Below are 19,865 nucleotides of genomic sequence, written 5' to 3'. Positions count from 1 at the left end.
ACCTTTCAAATTCCACTGCCATCAATAGCTATTCTTGGCAGGCTGGCACAGCTGAACAGTGCTATCAGGGCTACCATTGGGCAAAGTATTGAATTGCTAATTCACAGATAAATTAGAGGAGAAAACATTAAACCTTACAATCTAGGATTTGTAGGCAGACCTGAAAGAGCGGCCAACACCCCTGTACAGATACCAGGGGATACAGACTGGCAGTATTTTAATCTCCAGTTAATTAACACTCTCCACATCTACTACCTCTAGCATAAATAAAGTTGCTCAGTGACTACAATAATTTTGATTCCACTTCCCACAATGGCTTTGTTTGAGAGAGAACATGTTTTCATGTTTAAGACAATTCAGTGCTGGCCTAATGAATAGCTCAACTTGCTTTGGGAACATTTTCCTTACGAACTGGGATGTGACTACATATGTGCCTCTGGCTGCCTGCACAGTCTTTCTCTGACTGTCTGAAAATCTCCACCCTATTTCACCAGGGTATTTCCTCAATTAATGGCTGGGGCAGTGCAGCCTTCAATAATCAGTAACTTCAGCACTGATTGCAGGACTAACACCTACATTCCCACTATTTAACCACAAAGCAAAAAGAATTCAGCAACAATTTCATTATTCACCAGAAAAGCAAAACCTTTACTTAACCAATTTTCTTGTCTGCTAATTTAATATTTAACAAAAGATTCTAGTTACAGGTTAGAGGCTTATCTTATTTTCATACCTCCAGGGTTCTAAGGTTGCACAAGGACTAGTGTATATGCAGATCAGCATTCATTGTTTTCTCCTGCTTATGACCAAACAAGGGATAACTGTTACCAGCTTCCTCTCTGCTATTTCTTCATTTCGGTAACAATGTGCTGGCCCTGATAAGTATTCAGCCACAGCATGTCTGCTTTGAAAACAAAGCCGCTGTACCATATCCTCTGTAAATGATTTGAGGAGGTTTACACCTCAGTCCAAACATCTGTGGCTACAATTCCACCCCTACGTGCTCACACTCTGTGTTTACAAATGCAAGAACTTGGGTTTAAGCACAACACGGCCCTGCAGTGTGTCCAAGTCTCCAGACTTTTATGCCCTACACACATTGTGGAATTTCCACTGTGCATACAAAATTATTCATGACAGAAACATTGAAGGACCACCCTCCCCCTCCCTCTGTGTGAATACCAATGAGAAAAAATAGCAAGAGGTTTTCTTTTCCTTCCCGATCATAGTGAGGAAAGGAAATTTAAAAACAACATGTGTGGGGGAGGGGAAGGGAGAGTCGCTGCAAAATGTTGAAGACCAGGGGTGCAAGTACATACTTGTATTAACATCTTCCATCCCTGGAGCTGCAGTAATTTGCATGACATTATCTACCTGGGATGTTGCTATGGTTATCACCATACATAAGTAATTACCAGGGCAAATTGCACATACAGCGCACAGATTCACGCTGTCAGAAGCAAAAGATCTTTTTATACACTTGAAACTGTAAATGTTTGAAAAAAAACTAATCACAAAGATTCCTGATATGATAAAAACTTCAAGACTGTTCCTGAATGATCTAAAATGGTTGTTAACTATGCGTATTGCCAACAGTACCTTAAGGGCCAGCTCAGAACATGACCAAGTGAGTCACTGCACAGGCTCAGTAGAAAATCAGTAGAAACAGTAACCAATAGTAGTGACCAGAAACTAATCAGTAGAAACAGTAGAAAATCCCTGCCCAAAGAGTTTAGAGCGCTACCAGGTATCACAGAGAAAACAAGGGTGTCAATCTCATGGTGCTGGCATAATTATTTTGGGTAGATTATTTTGGGTAGGTTATGTCAAGAAACTCGCTTACGGCAACAAAGCACAAAAAGGTGAAGAGAAGGAGGAGTGGGTGCTGTAGACTACACCCATGGAAAAAAAGGGACAAGTTGTATTGATGAAGCAGCTAGTTGGGATAGGCCAAAACTAACTCTAATTAAAGTGGTTCTCTGAAAGTTCCTCCGGTTGCCCTCCTGCAACATTTGTGCTGCTATTAATATTTGCAGGCTGGAATCTGACTGTGCCCTGACCTAGCTTCTGCTTTCCCATGGGGGCTAAGGCAAAAGTTACAGTCCATCTACAGTTGTACACCCCAGCTGAAGAGAGCAATTAACATCTAGCAGAATTTGGCTGGAAGTCCAAATACAGGGTATCTAATGCTAGATCACGCAAAATAAGTTTGACATAAAAAGCTCATTCTGAAATGCTGCTACAATTCCATTTCTAATAAAATGCAGCAGCACTGTATACAAACAGCTTGAGCTGCAGTCTATTGGTGTCAATGGAGATTTTTCAACAACTTTGATGAAAGTGTTCTGTGCCCTAAGGAAAAGACAAGGTTTCAAAAAATAGCGTTGCTGCTGCGATCTAAGTAAAGCATATTAGGCTAATTGGAATGTAAAATATAAATCTGGAAAATACAAAATAGATTTCTGTAATTTAACTTAAGGTGACATACACCAATCTTATATCCATCCAAACCAATCATACGTTCTATCTACACAGGAATACTATAATTTAGTCATTGTGGATTCACAGAGTATAGTAGAATTTAGGAGGGGAAAAAATAAAGTTATATTTTCCATTTCTAGCTTCTCTGAAAAACAAGTTCTTCTTTCACTTACTTAGAAATTATCCTCTTCTTACAGATGTTTATCTTTACATCCTAATAATTTTAGCAGAATTATCATAAAAGATCACCATTCTCCCCAACTGAGCTGCAGAACACACTTTTTTAGTGCTGAAATAGTCTCTACTCCTAGATGTAGCCTTTGACAGTTCTCCTTAGGAAACCAGGCAGTCTGCCACACTGACCCTAATGATGGTGCTTCCTTACACCCACTGCCAGTAGGTGAAGCTCCCCTATGTTTCAGCAGCCAGCCCCAGAAAGCCATCATTCCCTGATAACGCAGTGCCACCATGAGAGCCTGGACTGCTGAGTGAAATCTACTCTCTCATTCCTCCAGGTTGTCTCAAGGGACTATTAATCATAGCTACATGGAACTCCGAAATGTACTTAATTTGTTGATGAGAAAACCAGTGAGTGTATCAGTGCTTCACCTATTTATATAGGGATCTCTATAGGGATCTCTATGTAAATGGAGCCAGGCTCCATGAGGTACTGCATGTTGGCAGGAAAGAAACAAACAAATTTTGGGAAGGACAGAAGAAATATGCCAACACCAGGATAAGTATGTCTCTTGTGATGGTTAGGAATGCTGCACAGTCCAAGGCAGAAGATTGTCATAGAATCACAAAATCTTAGAATCATTTCAGTTGGAAGAGACCCTCAAGATCATCGAGTCCATTTCAAGCAGTTTTGCAGGCTGACTTTTCAACCGAAGATACATTTGCACTCTAAGAAGTGTCAGGTGCTACATCACTCTTACTTCCACCATATCCTTTCAAACCAAACTATGACTGAGTCTTCAGGCCTGTATCTCATTGTACTTTTAATACGGACTTCAAATATAAGTAAGAACACAAAAAGGTCCTTACTTAGCTACAGCTATGATGCCATCAAGTATTTTGACTATTTTAGCAGATGGGACTTGAAAAACAAACTGTTAGAGATTATATGCTCTGAGTTTTGGTACTGGAAGTGTGCTAAGAACATGTATTAACCAGCAGATCGTCAGAAAACACGACATCCCTTAGGGATCATTTACATGGCCTCAGGAAACACAGTTAATGGTGTTCAGAAATACTGACTAAAGGTGCAAGGTATAAGCGCAACCTGATTAGGATAAATGCAGATTGAAGATATTGTAGGATATGGAACAAGTCACCTTTGGCTTTATCCAGATAACTGGACCCACATGATGACAAGCACGTTGTAACTAAGTATATTTTATACAAAATAGTTTGTTGACTGTAAATGTATCAGTGAAAGGGAAAGTAAATATATGAAGAGCAAAATGCAAGATGGAAAAAGCGAGATAAATATCGTTAGATTCATGGAAAAAATGCTATAAACAGTAAGCAAAGCTCTTTGATTTGCACTGTTTTCCAGCTCATAAACCCCTAATATCTGCCAGTGTTTCATTAAAAGCTTATAAACTACCCAGCATGCCTGCTGCCGCATAAATGTGTTGCTAAAAAAACGTTGTCGATGTTGCAGACCTGGTATTTTGCAATGTTTCAAAGAAATCTTATGCGTATAGAACTCAGACACATTACTAAAAGAAGTTTGGATTAAGAAAATAGCACCTTAAACTCTAAACCTAGTTAATATTAATCATTCAGCCACAGTAGGTTTCTCTCAGCAGAGATATTCACAGCAATACTGCAACAACAGGACATACGAGTATCTCAGAGAAAATTACTCAATATTTTAACAAACAAATATTATAGATAAAGAATTTAAGAGAAAATTTCTATCATTTTGTGAACTGAGTGAAAGGAGTAGAAGGCATGGACTTTTCACAGAGAAACGAGAGCTTAGAACGTTTGGTGAGGTCACGATACCCCAATAGCAAAATCTATAAACGTTAATCTGAGTGATACAAAAATCTGGCAACACTAAGACTGACCAGATCAACAACTGTTTTGACTGAATGTGAAGTCTATTCTCAGCATTACAGTTTAAGACTTCAGCCCTCTAAGAACAAGTAACCGCAATATCTTTCCTTTCACACAGGAAGTCATATTGGATCAATCACATTTTTATTGTTATCACCAATGGTCCTGAACCAAGTTTAGAGGGATCAGAACATCCACGATTTCCCATCTTTCATAAGGTCACCGCGTTTCAGGGCTCACTCACACTTGAATCCAAACAGGGCAAAATTAAAATGATCCGATGGCCAGAACCCATATCCCTGAGGCAAACCCTCCCATGTCTGGAGGATTTCAAATGATTGACCATGTATGCACTTAGCACACTTTGCATTGCTGTTGCTGGAGCTTTTCTCACAGAAGCAGCTCCAAATTGTTCTGACAACAGTACATATAGATTCATTTCCCACATCCCTCAAATAAGTTCACATTCCTCTGCTACTAAGATCAAACATCAGGCTACACTGTTACAACACTGATGGAGTGAATGGGCAGTAGCACATAGCTGTTAGCCATGCAAATGACTTATCTCTTAACTAGCAGCACACTCCAGCACCATGTAGGTCAGGAAGGTAAAAAATCACCACCTCAGTACAGCCTCACTCTAGAAAAACATCAGAAGTTATATTACAGATGTAGGAATCAAAAAGAAAACCAAAACAGCAATATTTAAACTATTGCATAAATATGAGGTACCCAAATACATTAATGAAAAGTTTGTTTTACAGTTATATGCTAACACAAAAAAACCCAACACCAAACAACAAAAGCATTGCATGTCACTAGCTGTGTAAACTCAAACACAGCTGGTGTGACCAGCTGAAGCATTTTGAAGCTGCCACACGTGTATCACAGCTCTCACCGACACAGCACGGCAGCACTTGCTCAGCTGGGGACGCACAAACACACTGAGGAGACAGTCTGTCCAGGCCTAAAGCCAGGCAGCGCCTGTGACTGGAGTGAAAAGGGCGCATCAGTGCTTTGCTCTGTCTGGACTTAAACAACAAACCAACACATCTGACTGTTAAAATGCTTGAAATTTATTACTGTTGCCAATGGTTCTGAAGCAAAACCACCACTAGCCCTGCACTGCTCTCCTTTGTGATTTGCCTGAGTCACAAAAGGCAGAAAAGAGCAAATGTAGAAATCTTTGTCACCACTTTTTGCTGTCATTACAGCTAAGCCCTGGGCCAAGCTCAGTTCAGCTACACCTGAGGTTTAGGTCAAAAGGACGTCTACCATGGTAACTAGAGTGTAAGGGAAGCTGTGGTCGGGTTCAGCACCTTGTGTGTTAGCATCTCTGGTGCAGCATAAGACCACACCATAAACGTGGTCTGGGCCGACAGGTCAGATGTTGCAATCTGAAACCAGTTGTATCCTCAGGTCCAAGTAACAGCGAACAGACAAGCCCTGGTGGTGACGCTTTGCTGCGCAGTTTGGTCACACAGTTTAGATTAGGACCACTTACTAAGAGCATCATTAACTTACAACACATTGCACACAACAAAAATCCTCCCTAGTAGCAAACTAAGGATGTAACACGGGGTAAGATAATACAGTAGGTGCAAATTTCAATTACCTCCATCTAGAGACTTTTACAATCTCAAGTGAAATAAATTGTCATTTAAGGAAAAACAAACCAACCAACCAACCAACCAGCACCTTTTTCTATGCTAAATTATTTGCACTTTCTCTCTTCTGCAATTTTCAGGATCCTAAGTTTGCTTTCCTTACAATTAAAGTGACCCTGTAAATATCCTCCATGAGAGGATAGAGACACAGTTTTGTTTGTTTTGGTTTTGTTTGTTTGTTTGGGAGTTTGCGCGTGTATGTGTTTTCTTTTTATTTGTAGCCTTATTGTTACTTGTCCTTAAAATAAAAAAAAAAAATAAAAAAATCCTTAAGTCCTTTCCCAGCCAATTTCGGATATCAGCAGAAACCACCAACCTGATGCTCTGGATGAACAAACTACACAAAATATCAGAGAAACAGCCACGATCCGCTATTCCGTGCTGACGCGTTTGTGCAGCGGCACAAGCTGCGGCGCTGACCGAGCGCAGGTGGCCGCCCGGTCCTGCCCGAGTCGCCTCTCCCGCTCCGCACACACCGCCCGGGCCCGCTCTGCAGACGTGGCGCCGGGGCGACCGCTGCCCAATGGCGTCCGCCGCGCTCCCGAGCGGCCGGGGGCGGAGCGGGGCCGGGAGCGGGGCGGGGGCCGGGAGCGGGGCCGGGCGCGGCGGGCGGCCGAGGGCTGGGAGCGTCCGGCTCGGAGGGTCGGTGGGAACGGCGGCCATGCGGAGCGGCGGGGCGGGCTGGCGACTGGCGCTGGCGCTGCTGGTGCTGCCGGCCGGGCTGGGCAAACCCACCGCTCGGCAGGAGCGGGGCCGGGCCGGCGCCGCGCAGCACGAAGACCGGCCGGGCTTCCAGTACGACCACGAGGCCTTCCTGGGCAAGGAGGAGGCGCGGAGCTTCGACCAGCTCAGCCCGGAGGAGAGCCGGGAGCGGCTCGGGTAAGAGGCGCGGGCGGGGGACGCTCAGCCCGGTCGCGGCAGCGCGGCAGCTGCGGAGACGTGGCAGGGGAGGGCGCGACGGGGCGGCCGCCGGCCTCGGGGGGGAAGGGGCCAGGGGTGAGCAGCCTTGCTGTGACCCAGGGGGTGGGCAGCCTTGCTGTGACCGCGGAACGAAGGAGGGGAGAGCGGTTGGAGGGTGGCGGTGCTGCCTCCCCGGCCCCAGGGGGTCTGGCCCCGTCCCACGCTGGGTTTGGATCCCCCTGTACCTCTTATGGCCGGTGATACCCCGACACTCAGACTTCATCCTCACGCTGTTGATTTTGTGAACGGTCAACCAACAGTTCATCACTTCTGTGTTTTTTATCTCCTGCCGCTTCTGGTCCTACAGCAATAAGCCTCCTGTGTGGTGCTGTGCCCGATGTTGGACAGACCTCACACGCTGCTGGGTGGCTGTGCTTCTTCAGCTCCTTCTCTCTGGGTCACTCGCCCGGACCGTATTAGTTTGAATTAAGTTTAAACCATTCTTTCTTCACAGCTCCATTTACAAGTCCACTTGAAGACGTCTTCCCCCAGCTGTTCCACTTGTGACATATTTGCTCGCTGTCTTACAGTGTTGCTTTTGCTTCTATGCTGCTCTTTAGGCCAAGAACAGAGTCCATAACAACAGTTGCCTTATTCTACTGCTTCTCCCTCATATACACCTACAAGGATCCAGATTATTAGTTAGAATTAAGTTTAGCAGTAGTTGAAAGATACTTTTATGTATTTGCTGATGTGAAAGTAGTTTAAAATATCTGCATGTTCTCACTGAGATTAGCTTTGTCTTTACTCCCCTTCCATAGGGAGTTGTACTTACCTGTTGTATGTCTGTCTAGTTCCATCATAGACTCTGGGTACAGTATCATTATCTCACAGACTGACCTCTTGATCCTTCTGGAAGCTGTCACTGCTGTTTACCTGTATCTCAGTGAGTAAACAGAGAAAGTGATTATCAGAAATGACCAATTTCGTGCACATTGTTTCAAGAAGGAGCAAAAGAAACCATGTTCTCAGCATACCTGATCTATGACTTAGATTCTCATAATAGGTATCACTGGACATGCGTTTTAAAATTGGACTACACTTAGACAAGTTCAGATGTTTTAGTTGGGGATATGACTGAAAAACAGAGTTGTTTTTAGAAAGTTTTTACAAATGCTAACTGAGCAAGGGAGGAAGCTTAACTTTGAGCAGTCTCCCTTGTGTGCACCTTGGAAATGTGACACAGGCATGTTAAGCTACAGCCACAATCAATAAGTTTTTAAATGGAGGTGACTAAAGTGTCCCTCTGAGAACCAAAGCCCACCTAGGGTGAGCATTGTGCAGCAGAACATCAGAGATGTTGCTGGGGAGCCCTGTGGGACAGTTTCATAACTTTCAGCATTTCCTAACTTCGTTGTTTCGGATACCGTACCAGGAGGTAGAGGAGACAGAAGATTTTTAATACGTTTCACTTCCTTCTTTTTATTGTGCTTTAATATAATCAGATATACTGAGACAACCAGTTTTGTTATGGGGAACTTCTGCAGTGAGGATTACAAATAGTGTCACTTCTCAGCATGAGTGGCTTTTAGGAAGAAGACATTTAATTAAAAGCTATTTTTCAATGGTTTCTGGGAGAAAATGGAAACATACAGTCTGGTGTCCTAAACAAAATGGTCATCCTGGTGACCAGTGTTGGAATTGGAATCCCAGGGCCAGACAGCAGTAATACAAAGCTACTCTTGCCTTCTTCCAGCAAACAAAAAGGAAATAGCTAGTATACAGAAAAAGCCCTGCAGACTCAAGTACCTGCAGCCTTAGTGGAGGGGCAGCTGCACTATTTGGTGTTGATTTGAGATCATGCCATTTACCAACCCATAATTGTATTGTGACCTGGGAGTGCGCCTGCCCCTGTGACAGGTTCCATGGCAGGGACATCTCCCTGTCCTCTCACACCAGATCACTTGAGAAGGGAAGAATCACAGTTGCCGACTGGTGTGCAGTACCACAGCTCACCTGGCTTTGGAAAAGTATGACATAGTCCTGGTACAGCATCCAAGAACGGCATTTAGGGACTGGAGATGGGCTAAGAAGGAGGGGAGTGTGGCTGCAGTCTCTGAAGCTTCTCCCTGCTGTTTGTGACGGGCCTGTCATTTTCAGAGAACACAGAAGATGGTAACAGATCCTTACTATATAAATGTTTCTGTTCTTTATACAGACCAAGGCCAAAGTTTATCAACATACAGTTATAGTCACATCAGGCACAGAGGGGAAGCTTTCCTCTTTCAGCCACTTCATAGCAGTGATTTCCTGCCCCAACTTTATTTCGACACCAGATGTCTTTGCAGACTGGCAGCTTAGATTTCTGTAATAGCAGGTTGTATGTACCTGTTGCGTGTGCCCTCTAGCTTCTTTATGATAAAGTGGGAAACACTGGAATCTCACCTAAGTTAAAGAAAGTAAGCTTTCATTACACACTTATGCATGTAAATTCCTGTGTATGAGCTGGCATTTTGTGTCTGGTAATATGTTCCTTGAATTTTTACTGTGTTCAGGAATGAACTATTTAACATAAAGGCACCAAGGCTTTTCAGACTGACCAACATACATTAGTTCCACTACAAAACTTAGAATGATCCTGAACCATTTTTACAGGCAATTATCAGTATAAAAAGTGAGGTCCACGATCCATATAATAGCATGTTTTCTGTACCTCTGGGAGCCTGTAGACAAGACTATTTCTTTGTCCCTGTCTTCAACTGGGAAGCAAAGTGAAATAGTGCACATGGATGCAATGGACCTATAAAAACAGAGTACAGGTGAAAAGGAAGAGACACATTTGCTAGTAAACAATCCTGACTTCTTTCATGTTAAAAATACCAAAGAGCTACTTGAAGAATCATTTATTATGACTAATACATTTAACAATAGAAAGAAAGATCAGCTAAACCAATTAAATAAAATTAATTGTGTGGCAAATCCATTGACAAATACAGTCCATTGTGCAGTGAAAGGGACCCTTGGCAGTCAATTCCCTATGAGATTTACACAAAAGAAGGAAGGTTTTCCAGTCAGTTAATTCATACTTTACTACTTCAGAAAGCAAATGCAGCAGCTCCCTTTCTCCCCCATAACTCAGAAATAGCCTGGTTTGAGATTCATTCTGATACTATCTGATTCTAACAGGATTGTGGGAGATTCAGCAGAAGCTGCTGCTGTTATCCGACTCTGCTTATCACTTGCATAACTAAGGCTCTGGAAAAGACATTGCTTCCCTAGTTGAACAGTTCCAATTGGCCAGGGTCAGTTTGTGGAGAACCAAGATGTTGAATTGCAAAGAATATTTTAAAGTGTAGAACTTTTCCATGTGTCCTTTGGCTGCCTGGAGGTTTAGGGAGCCCACATGTCGAATCTCAAGTCAGGGTTTAGACAAGTCAACTCCTGCTCTTGCCCCCCCTTACAAACAATGTATAACTAGTGAATGAACATGGCGATTGAGCCTATGGGAAATGGTTATTCAGATTATCTCAAGCTGGCCACGAGGTGCTCACTGAACTAGATGCAGTGCAACAGCAGACAGTTTGCTCCTGTACCTCATGAGCAGTGGTACAAGGGTTAAAATAGCTGATGCAGATGCACAGGAGAAACATGATGCTAACAGCCCCAGTTCCAAGAGCAGGGTACACAGTTTCCCACAGTACTGTGCCCAGAATACAGTAACGCTATGACAAGCTTAACTGCAAGTTGTGGGATTAAAGCTGCATCCTTATTTTAGATAAAAGTTTTTATCATCTGGTCTAACAGCATAGCTGGGACAGAAGCCAGTTCTACAAGCTCAAACCCAAACTGTTGGCGTTTAGCAATTACAGGCATGCGTTGAGAAATTTACTGCAGAGAACCTAAATGGCAGAGGAGAGCATTGCCTCTTTTTTTTTTTTAACATAGTTTTTCAGGTCTGTTTTGTCTGCAGCTGTATCCAGAACTTTTTGAAGATGGCAGTTTCCCTGGGAGTGTGCCAGTACCTTCACTCCTGCTGAGTTCAGCAGGACTTGAGGCTGGCAGCTTTATGCAGGACAGTGGCTTATAGCCCAACTGCCAGCAATAGCTGGAGACCTGCTGCAGACCAGCTATTGCTTTAGCTAGTAACAGGCATTCCTGGCAGCACATGCAATTTTGCTTTTTGCTGGTAAAGAAAGAGAAGAAGCAGAAATGGAGGAACAGGAATGGAAGACTGTACATGGTGTGCATGCCCAGCATTACACAGTTGTATAACTTGCTCCACCATGGCATCAGTTACCTGGAAAGCCACAGGACAAATCACAGGTGTCCACAAAATCCTAGTGTCCACAGAAACTCCCCGGTTGACTCCAGCAAGCTGCAGTAGCGGCTTTCTCCTGAGGTGAAGTGAATGTCTCCTGCTCTGAGCCCAGCCTGGCCACTCCTATGGACAGTGAAGAACAGCTACCCCTAAGTTAGTAGATACAACCTAAGAAATCCAAGTATTATCTGAGGTACTTTGTTCACTGATCTTGATTGTGCAAGTTCCATTTCATATATTCATAGCAATATTGAATAATGAATAGAGACATGTTCCTTAAGCTAATCTGCAAAATCAAGAAAGGCTTAGCCAGTATGGCAACTTTATAAGCTCTAGGTACTGCATTTTTGTGAAAAATCAGGGCCGGATTAAGATTCCTAAAATTGGACTGACACGTGGTTTGTTTTTCTGTCAACTCTTAAGGATGCTCATCTCTTTTTACAGGAAAATTGTGGATAGAATAGATGACAACGAAGATGGCTATCTCACAACAGAAGAATTAAAAAACTGGATTAAACGGGTACAGAAACGCTATATCTATGAAAATGTGGCTAAAGTTTGGAAAGATTATGATCTAAACAAGGACGATAAAATTGCCTGGGAAGAATACAAACAAGCCACATATGGTTATTATCTAGGTAAGATGACACTTTCAGATTATATACTTAAAGACTATTGAGATTCTAAAGCATGATTTTATGCCTTACAGTCAACAGGAGTTTGGTGTCACACTTAAGACTCTTGAAAATCACATTAAATTTTAGAGATGCTCAGAGGTCAAAAGCACTTCTTAGTTGTTTATTGCAGCTGTTTCCACCTGGCTCACCAGAGCACAGAAGATTTTGTAGAGGGATTATTAAATGTACTGACAAAGCTGGATTAAAGTCTCCGTCACTTAGAGATAGATATATATATATATAGATAGATAGATAAAAACATGGTACTTTAATTAAAAAATAATATATTCCATGACTAACCAATATTTGTTAATTCAGTCTCTCTGAACTCTTAAGATTCTAGATTCTAAAAATTTAGGCTTGGCCAAAACTATACGAAGCAATTGATTAAAATAGTTGTTGCAGAATAACATGCTTCAGACCTGATCAACTGGAAATGAAAATCCTTAACAATCAGGGACAAGAAACATTAAAAAATATACCTGAATCTTTTTTCCCCCCATATACATTCCCTTTGCTTTTTGTAAGTTAATGAAGGGAAAGGAGGAGAAGAGACCACTTAAGATAAAGCGCAATACTGACAGAAAAACAAATTGGTATTAATTGACCATTTATACTGGCAATGAGAAGACAGTATCTACCTACCATAGAGACACTTTCTGGAACAAGCTTCCAGCAGCAGTAATAACCACAAAATCTACTTTAGATTAAAATGGAGCTTATTACATTTGTGGAGATATTTGACACATCATCCCTGCAGCAGTATCGCTGCGAGCCTTTCTCAGTTCTTTGCTCTCTGTAATCCCCAAGATTTGGGGAACAACTCCAACATTGTGTTCTTGGGTTAACACACACTTAAAATTCCCAGCTGTGATTCCTGGCCTTGTATTTTTCGACTGTGTTTGTCTCCCAACATGCAAATTATGAAATTGTTATGAGTATTTTTCATGTTTGAAGTCACTTTAGTGATCCTATTTTAAAAATTATATCAAATACCATTCATTTTGTTCCACTGTACACCCTGAAAAAATGTATTGTTTTAAACTGGAAATAATTGTTAGGTTCCCTGTAGCAGAGGCGTAGCAGTTAGGTAATTTCAGTCAGTCTACCAGCTTCTGAAACCACTTTTCTTTAGCTTGCTTTCTCTTTGAAACTGAAAAGTTATGTAGATTATACTGATTCCTAAGAAAAATAAAACTTCTGTGAAAGAAGTCTGCCCCAAATAATGCCTAAGCAGTGCTTGTAAAAGCAGATACAAAAATATAAATCTCTGAAGGGTAGTATACAATATTGCAAAATCCATTATCCTGGAATCCAACACGATTACTCAGACATTTACCTACACTACAAAGTCACCTTTAAAAATCAAGTGAAGCACTTAACCCCTGCATTTAAAACTTCACAGTAAACAAGTTCCATTTTAACACAGCAGCTATTCTGGCAATAAGCCTTTGTATTTAGGAGCAAATTGGGGTAGTTCGTTGTGGTAATATGTTTTAACAGGAACATGGTTTTGAGATCGTTTTGATTAATATGCAGAAAATCCAGAAGAATTCCAGGATGCAACTGATCGGCACAGTTTTAAAAAGATGCTGCCCAGAGATGAAAGACGATTCAAAACTGCAGATCTGGATGGAGACTTGGTTGCCACTCGTGAAGAATTCACTGCTTTCCTTCACCCAGAGGAGTTTGAGCATATGAAAAACATTGTTGTCTTAGTAAGTAGAGCAAAACCAGTACCACTGCTTTTACTTTTTTTGGTTTTGGATGAGCTTTGAAATACTTCTTTAACCTTTCCATGCAGGGTTTAGAAAGAGACACACGTAATAGCCAAATGGGGAAAAGAAAGGGATGCCTTTTTCATGAAATTCACTTGATTTAGAGCTCTCAGCATAAGAAAGACTTGTTCAATGCACTTAGCTCCTAAATGGAAATAAGAAACAGTCTTGGGGCACAGACAACATCAAGACACAGGGAAGGGAATGCTGACATGTGGTAGCTCAGTGTTTGCATCAAATGCCTATCTGTTGCTAACTTAAAACTTAAGTGTGGTGTCCAGTTCATTCCTGTGCAGGGAATTTTTTCAGCATTAAAGGATGTTTGTATATTAATTGTGTAAACAACAATCACATTGGAATCAGTACACTTGCCTGTGTACAAGGGCAGGTCAAGGCCTCAAGCGTGAGATGATTGAAGAGGCGCGTAGCCAGAATTCTCAGTTCTCTCTTGATTACTTCAATGCAAAACTATTTTCCAGGAAACCTTAGAAGACATAGACAAAAATGGGGATGGTTTTGTGGATCAAGATGAATACATTGGTAAGTTTTGAGGTTTGTTTCTTATATAACCTGCAGTTCACTTGTCCATCTTCTCTTAAATTTGCAGCAGTATTAACAACCCAGTCTGCGCTCCAGATCAACTATTTTAAACCAACCATCCAACCTAGAAAGTTTAATTTCAATTTAAGCAGATAGCAACACCACCAGCAAAACATTCCTCGCACTTTACAGCATAAGATCCTCCTCTTAGTCTCATATAATTTGGCTCAGAGGGTCTCAAATAATATTTTTCATGACAGGAATATTCTCTGTATACTTGACCACATTAAAAGCTTTTTGAAGACATTGTTTAGAAATATAGGAGAATCAGAAAGTGCATTAGTCTCTTCCCAAGTTTGAATGGTACTTGACTAAGCAAAATAGCTGGGCAGCACACATTGCAAGAAAATTCACCTTTTTATATTAGTTATTTTCCTAATTCAATTAGTAAGTTAGAACTCATACTTCTTTGTATGGTGATGTTACTAGGGTTCTTCTAGAAGCACAGGATGTATTGAAAATGAACTGGGTAGAAATAGCACTAAGGTTTAAGATTCTTTAAGGTTTAAGACCTATGATGACAAAACATAATACATTTTAGCCTTTTGGTTCATTCTGCCGATACCAAAAGCTAACTTCTCCCTCTGCACTCGCTTTGACAGGTTTTAAATCAAGAAAGTAGCACTAGGAAAGCATTACTGCAAACTCAGATGAATCTTTCTGTTTCTAGTGGTGCTATAAAGATCACTTCACATATAATCAGGAACAATATACACACGTTAATTAATGGCAGGGGGTTTCTATTCCTTGTAAATTATATTTAGCCTCAGAATGTGAATGCTATTAATTTATGACTGAAATAACAGAGCGGCATAATTTCCACAGTAATTTCAGTTCATTCAGTGACATTACCTACGTATAATTATAAGGTAATTGTCAACATTTGTTACCATGTGAATGCTAGTTTTTCTTGTCTTCTATAGATAGGAACATAGAATGTTCTAGTCACGATCACCCCACATTGGCAAGGATGATAAAAATCAAATTGACAGGACATGTCAGTTGCTTCAAATAAACAATATAATTTGCACTTTAAAAAATTAAAGAAGAAAGTGAATGTGTTGTCTGAAGTTTTCTTCAAGAGTGGAGGAAAATGATGCTTAAAATATTCCTACATCCCTTTTTCAGACAATTTTATAAAAATTTCTGATCAAGCTGGGGTAAAAAAAAACGCAACCAACCAGCAAAACCACCATCACCACAAACCCAGAAAAAACAAATATCTCCTTTGGTAGTTCTTAAGGAACAACAAAAAGAAGTCAAAAAATTGCAGTTTCTAGGTCAGGTGCTTGGTGGGCAAATTCTCTGAAGGTTATAGAACAATTCCTAATTCCTCTTCCTTCCCTCCTCCTATTTTCTCTTTTACAAAATTTGGTTTAGATTCTACACAGACAGTGAAGCAAAATATCCCTAGTCGTGTTAAGCATAGAGAACTAAATTCTTATTGTGCAGAAGCAGGTAACAGAAAATTTCAGGGAATTTCCTAGATTTGAGAGCAGCATTTATATTTCCTATAATTGACAGCCAGCCTCTGGCCCTGAGAACACCTTTGTGGGGTGCACTTTTCCTTGGAACATCTTTAAAAGGCAAACCCCAAAGGCATAGAAGTAGTATCACAAAGCAGGCTTTAATTATAAGTAGAAAAGTGGATCATGTGAGGAATAAGCAGCTCTGATGAGCAGGAAACGATTGGCCACAGTGACTAGAAGAGTAAAGTGGACACACTACTACTCATCGTTTGGAAGCTCCATGCTGTAAAGAACAGATGCAAATCACTTGCTCTTAATAATCGCTGCTGTTCCCCCAGCTCTACACTGATAGCTGCTGCCACTGTGGCATTTTCCTACTGACGTTTCTTCAATATAGCACAGGACTGATGTACAGAGCAGCTCCTGTATGTAATCTGTGCATCCTATGCCACGAAGGGCACTCCATCCCAAGGTACCAGCCTGTGACTAGCGCACTGCCTGTGGTTTCTCACACGGAACACACCAGTGATTGATAATGACTTCTCCAGGTCTTTCTTTGTATAATACCTTCTGCTGCAGTGCGCTGCAGCCCTGCATGGTTAAAAAAAAGACTCATCTACTAAGATGAATTTCTCTTACACAGGCCTCTCTAAAAGCAGGACAAAAGCATTCAAGTTCCATTTATCAATTTGTGTTTTCCTAATTTTCCCCTGTGCCTTTTTTTGCCTTAACCACTCTGCTGGCTGGAGTCTGATCTTATCCACAAAGACATTTGCTGGCAGGGACAAGATAAAAGTGCTAAGTTCCTTTCTCCCCATGTGACGGAGCCCAGCACTGAAGCTTATGATTGCTATTTAACTAAAGACCCTTAACATTATTTTTCATTCTGAAATTCAGTGAGTGGTGGCGTTGGGACACATTCACCTCTCCTGTTAGCCTCACTAGCAGTGCACACTTAGGATACAAGGGTAGTGTAAGAATGGACAGAATCACCAGCAGTGAAGAAATAGGCCTGAGAGAAGCTACTCTGTTTACACACCACATTTCATTTTCTGTACAAAGAAATGCTGTGCAAAGAGCGAAAAGTTTAGTCTTCCTCTGAGGAACACTGTGCAAATGACTTGAGTTTGTGCATAATTTGCAAATTAAATATGACTCAAGTGAGACTTTTATTTTCTCTCCAGCTGATATGTTTGCAAATGAAGAGGGTGGACCAGAGCCTGACTGGGTGATTACAGAGCGTGAACAGTTTTCAGATTTCCGTGACCTCAACAAGGATGGAAAGATGGACAAAGAGGAGATTCAGCACTGGATTCTCCCCCAAGACTATGATCACGCACTAGCTGAAGCCAGGCACTTAGTCTATGAATCGGATGTAGACAAGGTACTTAGTGTTCTAGTATTTTTTTTAAGTTACATAAGGTTGTGGGTTTTTAAAACATACCAACCAGCAAGAAATCACTCCTAATAACTTTTTGAATTCGTGCACTTTAAATGGAGTTTTAGAAGCTGAATCGCTAGTGTATTGATGTATCAATTCCAGTTTCAGTTAGTAGGGTTAGAATAACAAACTAATAGTAGTAAAATTGGGCTTATCAGATCTAGAAGTCCCACTGGCTTTCATTAGGTTAGGTGAGAAACTATTTATCATCTTAAACCTGGAAATTTTAACACAGTTGAAATATTCTTGTTTCTTTTGAGACTAGTCACGCATTTTTTATGCTAATTCAGACTACAAGAGAAAAATTAAAAATACATTACATAGGAGGTAGCAAAAAAACCCCATTTCTATAATGATACACACATTTTTGACTTAAAGACTGGCTCACTGCATGCACTTAAACGTGGGAGATGAATGGTTCTGTAGATCTCAGCTAGGGATCTTCAGAAGTGTAACATGAGCGAAGCTGGAACCTGAAAAGCCAAAATGCTCTTACACAGTGTGTAAATTGCTAACACAAGCAATTATCTTTAGCAAAACACACCAGAGGATTTTCATTTTTACTGTTAGGAAGGTAAAACCAAACCACAAGGCAAAACTGCATACCGGATAACCCATATGCTGTTTAGAAGTGAGTTATTTACAAAGAACTTTCAACTAGCAGTTTGACCCAATTGAAGTCACTGAGACTTCTTGTCTTCCACTGAGCTCCAGACTTCACTCACCATGACAGATACAATGATTCCTGAACCTGCAGTTTGCTGCTTTGAAGAACTGTCTATTGCCCAGGGCTCTTCTAATTCTGTGCTGGTGTGTCATTTGCTTAACTTTGAAAATATTCTTACAGAGATGTTATTTTCCTCCCACCAGGATCATAAACTAACAAAAGAGGAGGTTCTAGACAACTGGAATATGTTCGTTGGAAGTCAAGCTACTAATTATGGGGAGGACCTCACCAGAAACCATGACGAACTATGATGCAGCGTACCAACCAGTGCGCCACAGACCTTTTCTCCACTTCACTGAAATCACCGTGTCCATCCCCTCTTTTTGGGGGAGATGGCAAGGAACACACAACTAAATGACTTGCATTAATATATTTTTAACATGTCAGTTTATTACCTCAGAAACTACATAGAAATAGCTTTTTACTCTTTTTACATGGTTAAGTACAATATCTAATTACTACATGTTTATTTTGGAAAAAATAAATAGGTAACTTTTCTTCATAGATTAGAGCCTGACCTGGAAAAGGCACTTCTAAAACATAAATGCAAGAATCTTTAATAGTGAAATATTTTCTTCAAATACCTGTTTTTACTTTAGTGAAACGCAGCTAGGATTAGAAAGAAACCTAATATTTAAACAGGTTAGGTTATTTACTAATCTTTTTTAATAAGCATATAACAATTTAGAGTTATTCTTTTGACCCTTCTATACAGAGAAAAGGTTTGATGCAACAAGCTCCACAACCTTTTTGTCCATGCTGTTTTTCTCTCCTGCTTTGGGCCGGAGGTGCTGAAGGAGGTATCTGGCAGTGCTCAGGTTTATTGCTTTACAAGTGCATCACGTGCAACTGTCCCTTCCCTCTAACCCTGTCTCAGTGCTGAGGCAGCACACGTGGCCCAGCAGCCCGTGCCCGCGTTCCTCAGCGAGAGCTGTCGAGTTCATAGTGACAGCTGCTCCTTCTGACAACAGAATAATGTACAATTGTTTGTGGGCTGTTGGTTATGCTGTTTCCTGGGAGGAATTATGCCACATGGAGCTTAATTTATCTCACGCTTTTCGCACTTTACCCAAGCCGTACTCTTGTTCACACAGTGTGAATGGCAGCAGTTCTGTGATGGAGAAAGAATGAGACATATCACCCCTCTGGGCCTTCTGTCTTCTCTGCCACATAAGAGGACAGATTTATGCGGCTAAAGTTCTGGTTTTGTATGTATATACATATAAGTACGTGTTACTGAAGCAACTACATGAAGACAGCTTTCCTTCTAAAAGGGGTGAGCTTTCCACACAGGTGCTTTCTTTTTTACTCTATACTGTGAGCTGTTACATGTATATTTTTATATATCCGGATTAAATACGTTTGGTTGGGTTTAAATGTACTGGTTTTAGAATAAGCACAATAAAACCAATGCTACTTTTTGGTACTATGAAGGTGCAATAACACTAACACAGAGAGATGATGTGAAAGCAGGTTCCAAGCCTTTCAAAGCCAGTAGTTCCCAAAAAACTGGGTCATCGGCAGCTCCTGCAGCACTACAAACCTCTACAAACAGCAGCTGGACATATGGCACTGACTGTTTCTTCTTCATCTCATTAAAAAAAAAGCTAGAAATAAGTCCAATATATGTGGTTGGCATTGCTATCACTAGAATCTCTTCTGAACGCTAATACTGGGAGACTAGGGCTCCATAACAGAGTTCACCTGAGAAATTCCTTGAAGGTTTAGTGTGCAGCA

General features: G+C 41.1%; 1 protein-coding gene across 1 annotated transcript; it reads left to right on the top strand.

Moving 5' to 3' along the window:
- Positions 1–6,331: 6,331 nt before the first annotated feature.
- Positions 6,332–18,379, top strand: RCN1 (reticulocalbin 1; the record flags this gene model as incomplete). Its single annotated transcript, XM_080345857.1, has 6 exons — positions 6,332–7,097; positions 11,881–12,074; positions 13,653–13,831; positions 14,371–14,431; positions 17,145–17,344; positions 18,272–18,379. Exons 1-6 carry the CDS (start codon positions 6,742–6,744, stop codon positions 18,377–18,379), a joined length of 1,098 nt encoding a protein of 365 aa, XP_080201983.1. The 5' UTR covers positions 6,332–6,741.
- Positions 18,380–19,865: the final 1,486 nt, after the last annotated feature.

The sequence above is a fragment of the Nesoenas mayeri genome (genome assembly GCF_963082525.1).
Source record: "Nesoenas mayeri genome assembly, chromosome: 5".
NCBI lineage: Eukaryota > Metazoa > Chordata > Aves > Columbiformes > Columbidae > Nesoenas > Nesoenas mayeri.
The sequence above is the reverse complement of the archived record's forward strand: the minus strand, read 5'-3'. Positions and strand labels throughout refer to the sequence as shown.